The sequence below is a fragment of the Platalea leucorodia genome (genome assembly GCF_965183815.1).
Source record: "Platalea leucorodia genome assembly, chromosome: 2".
Classification (NCBI taxonomy): Eukaryota; Metazoa; Chordata; class Aves; order Pelecaniformes; family Threskiornithidae; genus Platalea; species Platalea leucorodia.
Genome location: NC_138824.1, coordinates 25,377,128 through 25,383,848, shown reverse-complemented (window position 1 = coordinate 25,383,848; position 6,721 = coordinate 25,377,128). Strand labels below are relative to the sequence as shown.

The 6,721-nt window shown below is 38.1% G+C and overlaps 1 protein-coding gene across 1 annotated transcript in view; it reads left to right on the top strand.

Moving 5' to 3' along the window:
- Positions 1–516: 516 nt before the first annotated feature.
- STARD13 (StAR related lipid transfer domain containing 13) overlaps positions 517–6,721 on the top strand; it is a gene marked incomplete at its 5' end in the record, with an annotated part of 256,335 nt that continues 250,130 nt past the window's right edge. Inside the window, one exon of the mRNA XM_082304662.1 lies at positions 517–1,257. Within this exon, the coding sequence (XP_082160788.1) occupies positions 517–1,257 (741 nt within the window). The remainder of the gene's footprint in view (positions 1,258–6,721) is intronic.

The following is a 6,721-nucleotide window of genomic DNA, read 5'->3' as shown; positions in this document are numbered from 1 at the left end:
CAGTGTAAAAGTTTTCAATTATTTAACAGACAATAAAAATATGGTGAACAGAGGCATGTTTTAATAACAAGCATATAGCCAACATCTCTTCGAATGTTTCTGAACCATTATGTCAATAATCAACATAAAGTCAATATTTAAAAACCATTTCTGCATTTGCCCGTTCTTTCCTAGTCTCTAAGGTAAACAAGTCAAGGTTGTCATGTTTTAAGTTCATTTAATCTGCATACATCAAATATTTTTGAAGAGACCTTTAAGTAAAGTTGATACGGGAATTTAGTGTTTCAGGATTACTTTTGCTGATGCACTCTTTTTTTTTTTTTTTTTCTTTTTTTAATTTTCAGGAGCAGAGAGAATTCAGATATTTTGTATGAGAATCCAGGCATTAATAATGATTGTGTGATCATGGTTTTGGAAAAATAAGAAGATATTTCCTGGCTACATATGCAGAGTTATGTTTCTTAAGAAAACCGAGAATGAAGTCATTTTGATCTCTGATGGATTAAATTCATTGGAATGGAAACTAACATCTATGAAGAAGAACAGGGCTCACCTTATCTTACATCTGCCAAGTGCCTGGGGACTCCAAAGGAAGCAAAATATGAAGAATACCAAAGAAAGATAGAAAAACAGACAAGTCCATCTGAATTTCAGAATCTTTTACTGGAACCCGAGTTGAGTTTGCTGTCTGCGTCATTCTTAATAGACCACAGTGAAACATCCTTGCAACCTGGCACCGCTGCAGGGTGTGTCAGTGCCACCGATCAGCCTGAGACAAAGCACCTTTCTGAAGAATTGCTCTATTCTGCAAGGCAGAAGCCGCCGGAAGATCCTTTAAACCTTCCCTCACACAGAGAATGGCCAGTCCTTACAGGAAAAAATTCAGACAAGAAACCAGAAAGGAGTCATGAGATCAGAGTCATAAAACACAAACCAAGTGCTATCACATTTTCTGATTTCAAATTTTTATCACATAAAGCTAATACTAAACTCCATATTTGCGAGGCCGGAGAAGCAGAAGATTTTTCCTCTGAAGAGGAAGAAGCAGATGGTAGAGATGATGGTGATGTGTTTACAGAACTGCCACTGTATGAGGCATTTTTCAATGGTCTCCACAGAAGGAATGTTTCTCAAAGAAAGCAAGCTAAACATGAACTTACTAAATATCAACACATCTGTCATTTAGAAGACTGCAATGATCATTCTGAAAAGGACTTGAAGGACCATGACAAGGAAGAAAAACACATGGAGCTGGAGGTAATACAAGCTACTCTTTTGATCCAAGTGTGTTTTAAATAAGTGATATCATTTAAGGTTGGTTACAGGAGGAGAAGGTGTTGCACAAATAGTTATACGGTGATAATTAGTGTGACTTACATAATTAAGAATATAAACCTACAGTAAAATTATACTAGGTTTTTACATTAGACAAGTCTATTACTTCAGATTGGCCACAGTTCTATTAGCCTGAACTTCAAACTTTGATTTTCTGTTTTCCCTTGCTTTTTAAAATGGGCACATTGGCTCAGTTTCCCCTGCTCCTACAAGATCATATATCGTGCCACATACAGCATATATTCCCTGAGTCTATGGACTGTTCCAAAGGGATAGAGCTCAGGTTTACTCTGAGAGCAGAGTATATTTCTTCATCCTGAAAAATGTCCGCCTTTAGTGTAGTGGCACTGTAGCATTGTGCCACCTAACCCACAGCACTGCTTCCGCTAAATAACAGTGTTTTCTGTATTCTTATTTCGTTAAAATAATATGGAGGACAGGTTACAATCTGGTCTATAATAAAATAAAATAAATAATAGATTTTTTTGTATCTGTACCGGTACACATCATGATGCTCTATAGACCAATGTCCAAAATGAAAACATAAGAAGATTTAGGACAAAATGAAAAACACTCTGTAATAAGAATCATCCAACTATAACCTCTTCAGAAAAAAAAAAGGATTGAGTGAATTAGCTGTGTTTTTTGGAACTGGAGGAACAGAAGCTTTCCAAGTGAGTTCTCACTAGTCTGGAGAATAAGCAACGCTTTCCCCCTGCTACCAGCTGGTAACAAACCAAATGCCTGGAGCTAAACATGTTTATCATTGGAGAAGTTCAGCTCTAGTACAAAAATATGAAGTGACTCCAAATAGTGGGCAAAACAAACCCTTGAAATTCCAACGTTCCTGACCTTGCAGCACAAATTAATCTTAAACTGCAGGTCAGGCATACCTTTCCTTCCTCTCTTTTCTCCTCCTCCAGCTTTTAAAAGTTATTTTCCATGTGAATCTGCTCTATGCCTTGAAAATCAGTGTGGAGCCCTAGTCTTTTACTCAGTGTGGTTTACTTTTCTCTATCTGCAGTTCCCGTTTTACTTCTTGTGCTTATAACACAGAGTTGCTTCATTGATTTCTGATTGAATGAAAGAAAGTAGAATTTGGACTATAATGTCCATGTTAACATCAAAATTATGGTATGCAATACTTCATTACTTCTCTCCTTTAATACTAATCTATCTCCAATTTGAGGGGGACTAATTCTTCCCTGAATTGAGTGGGAGTTTTGTGCTGTATTTCATACATATCCCAACTTTACTGCGGAAACCCATCAGCTCAGAGAGAAATAAGCCAGATTTTCACAAATTTTTCTCAGCAGCTAATATTAGAAAACCAAGGCCCAAAGACGCTTCCAAAACAGTGCACCTTTTGATGCAATACTGACCCTGAAAGATTCTTGCGACAAACGGTTTATTAAATAATTGCATTGTTACTCTACCCTAAGCCAAGGCTTGCTTCCTCATTTACTCAGAAACATTCCCATTAATATAAATATATATCAAAATGCATGTGCAACATCCCTTGGATTCTGTTTACTGAAGGTCATTCCCATAGATAAAAGGGAGAGGCCAGGGGCTGTTGTCATTTAGTTTACTTTATGTCTATGCCATAAAATAAACTCAAGGATGCAGCTTGTAGTGCAAAATAATGGATTATAAATTGCCAGACAAGCATGTGAAATTACCTAGTAAATCTCGGCAAATGTGTCAAAACATTTCAAAAACTGTACAGATGCAATGATGCAGTCCTGGTTTTGATTTTTTTTTTCTATGTAAATAAGTATGTATCATTCTAGGAAAGCCTCCAAGAATTAAAAAAAAGGATTATCTTTTGTCTCTCAAATGTTAGCAGCAGTCACGCATTACTATTCAGACTAAAAACTTCCCCTGTGACTCTGGTTGAAGGAAATGTATGTCATTGTCATGTTACTTATTTCTATTATTTAGAAATGGGGCTGTGGAAAGATGCGTTTCTAGTGGAAAGAAGTTAACTAAATAAAGACAGCATGGAGTAAGAAGGTTGTCAAAAGCAACCATTACCGCTAAGCCTTAGACATAAAAATAGTATAACAAACAAATCACCTCAGCTATACAGATACAGGCTATCACACATAGCACCCTGACCGAGATCCTGGCTAAATCCTTGCTACTAGAGTTCACAGTGAAGTAGTGATTAAGATCTACCCTGCAGGGACATTCCTAAGTAAATGTACTTGCTACTGACTGCAAATCTCCTATTTTATGTATAGAAAGGAGGAAAGGCTGTCACCTTCTCCAGGCTGGGGAGCACTGGCCCTTGCAGGCAGTCACCACGAGAGCAAAGCCAGTGTCCAAATCTCCTCTTAAATAGCTACACGCGTTTAAGTGATAATTCTTGAACTTCTTGATTCATTCTAATTAATAAGCAGAGACAAATCTCCGAGTACACTGAACAGTAAACAAGTAGAGGGAAGACTGGAAAAAATACAACTTGTGTATGCTGCCAACTCTGTTACAAGTGGAAGAAACTCTGCTGAAAACATTTCATACAATGGTGCCCATTAAAAAAAAAAAGCTTTTTTATTTTTTTTTTTCCCCAAAGGCATACAGCATCTGCCTGTTCTGAGTGGTACGAGATAAATGATACTTCTGTTCAATTTATGAATTCAGTATGGTCCCTGAGTTTCCTCCCCTAGACCAGTCCCATATATATTTCCTGTGCTTTCTCATCAAATCTAAATTTGGCAACCGTTTTTTCCTTGTCAGGAGTCTGTAATCAGTGGTACATTTAATGCCCAAATAGAATCCTTAAATTAAAAATAACATTTATTTCAACTGGGGCAGCAAAATTTTGAAGATTTAAAAACAAGTCTATATACATGTCTAAAATATTGTTCATGTTATTTCTTATTTTGGGATGGTGATCTAGGTAACATCATCGCTAAGACAGCACTTCCTTAAACACACCAGTGCGTTTCTGTACCTTCATTATAGATTTGTCTTCTCTGCCCACCTTCCTTGCAAAACTCCCCTATCTCAAATGGGAAATTTTTTGCATCACTCATGTCCTTCTAATATTATTTATGACTGTTTGGTTTGTTCTGTTCAGAGGTTTTCTCAGCAACTCTGAAGCGATATCTCAAGCCATTCTTCCTTGCTTGTTTTACTTCAAGTCTTCGTATTAAACTACGTACTCTCTTTGTGCCTGCAACCAGCTCAGTGTGCAGTGGCAATAAATTATTCAGAAGAGCTTCTGAAATGTAACATTTTTCTAGATTGCCATTTCTTCAAACTTTACTGAGCAGGACCCAGCTGATAACAATATTTAAGCAGGAACTGCTATGCAACTTTACATCAGTAATCTTATCCTATCCTTACATAGTCTCAAAATAAATGTGTTACTTCCAGGAGTAACACTTGACATTTCAGTCAAGTAAAAAATTGAAGATATTTGACAGGTATTAGGCAAAAAGAAGTATTATGAAATCATACCCTTGACAAAGTGAATTGTCATGGATCTTCCCTCACCTCAGTGACTGTATAGAAATTCTGCTAATGTTGTTGGCTGCTGCAGGGAGGCAAGCATAGTCTTACCAACACGGCAGCAAACTGGAAATCCTCTCTAGGACAGCTTCAATGCACCTCTTTGGGGAGCCCATCTTAGCTATTATAACAGCCAAAAAGGTTTCTATCACTGTTGACATTATTTAGGGCATCTAAGTGAGTTGTCGCAGCTTATTCTATTGTGCCAGAGAGAGAAGGGGGCAAGCCCACGGGCTGGAAAGGAACCGCTTAGAGCTAACCATCAGGACATGCTAGGTGCTCCAGCAGCCCCTCTGCAGCCTCCCGGTGCCCACGCCAGGACCATGTACTGGGTATCTCTCCCCACTGGACATTCAGGGTTCTCCAAATAGCTCCTCAGAGATGCTGCTTGATGAAACAAGGTCAACTCTATCTAAAATATATCTGGAAACGTTGAAGAATTAACTGTTGATGTGTTGCATATAGTTGTAACTTCCAGGAGAATCCTAGAAAAATAATTGTTGTTAAAGAAACAAGAGTCCTTCCTAATTCGGGAGGAATCCATTAAGGGAGCCTCTGTCATACTCTTTTCCCCCACACTCTGCCATCTCTGCTGTGTACGCTGTGTCAGGCACAGAGCATCAAACCTGCTGGCCCTTACACAGGAGCCTGGGTGACCTTTCGGGGGCTCAAGTTGCACACAGATTTACATCATGCCTCTTTCAACACATTTAGGAAGATCTAAACCAAACCTGCTTGTTGGCTTAAAGCCAGACAGTCTGATGGTCTAATATTTGCATTGAATGTTACCTTGTTCAGCTGGGTCAAACAAAGAGTGAGATACCACTCCCTAGGAGTAACGGAGACAAGATGACCCAAACAGATAATTTAAGTAATTAAGGTAGTATTCACAATGAATATCTTTGTCAGGATTTGACCTTCAGACTGGAAACTCAAAGCCTTTTGGAGGAGGCTGCACAGTCATGGGAGTGGCCAGTACAATGTCAGGAGACCCAATCTCTGTGTGCTGCACTGGGTAGTGTTAATGTGGTAGCTGTGCCATCACCTTTCACCATGAGTAAATCTTTGGTTTAAGTAAAACTGTAGTGTTCTAAAGAAGATTTGTGAAAGCTCCATTGCTTTTCACATTTAAAGCTAAGCCAGCTGAACTCTGGAAATGGTTACAGAAAACAGTCCTGTACTGGCAGGAAGATGGATGTTCTGGCTTTCCAGTTCCTCTTTCCTTGATTATTCACTTATTTTCATTAATTTCCTTGTTCCAGCCTTGTACTACAATTAGGTAAATTTTATTCTCATTATACAATCATTACTGAGTGACAAGTTTGGTAATCATTGTATAAGCTTGGACCACGAGAGTTCAGATTCAGGCTGGAATAATTTGCTGAGATGCAATATGGAAGTTTCCATAGCATCTGTCCTACATTTTGTCTGCTTCTGGCCTGTGTTTTCTTTCTTCTTTTCACAAACACCAGAAGTTCACCAAAGGAGCAAGACAAGATAAATAGATAAGGACATGTAGGAGGTCATAAATCCACAAAAATTTATTCAAAGCCAGAGTCTTTGAAGTTACTTATGATTCCTTAAAAGATATGTGTTCTTCTGTGTGGCTTGTAAATATTTTAATCAAGTAAGCATATCCAATGAGAAAGGAATCAGGAAGTTTTAAGTCTTTGACAATGAATTTGATTTATTCAAATTAGATAGAGTTAATTCAATTTAAATAATTAAAACAGAGCAGCAGTCAAGCCTACAACTATGATCAGTAACTGGGCCTGCCAAAGTAAGCTTCTTACCCTTATATTTGGATGGCTTAAATTCTGCTAAGTCCTTGTACCTCTTGTATTCCTGCTCAGTGCTTTGCTTAGCC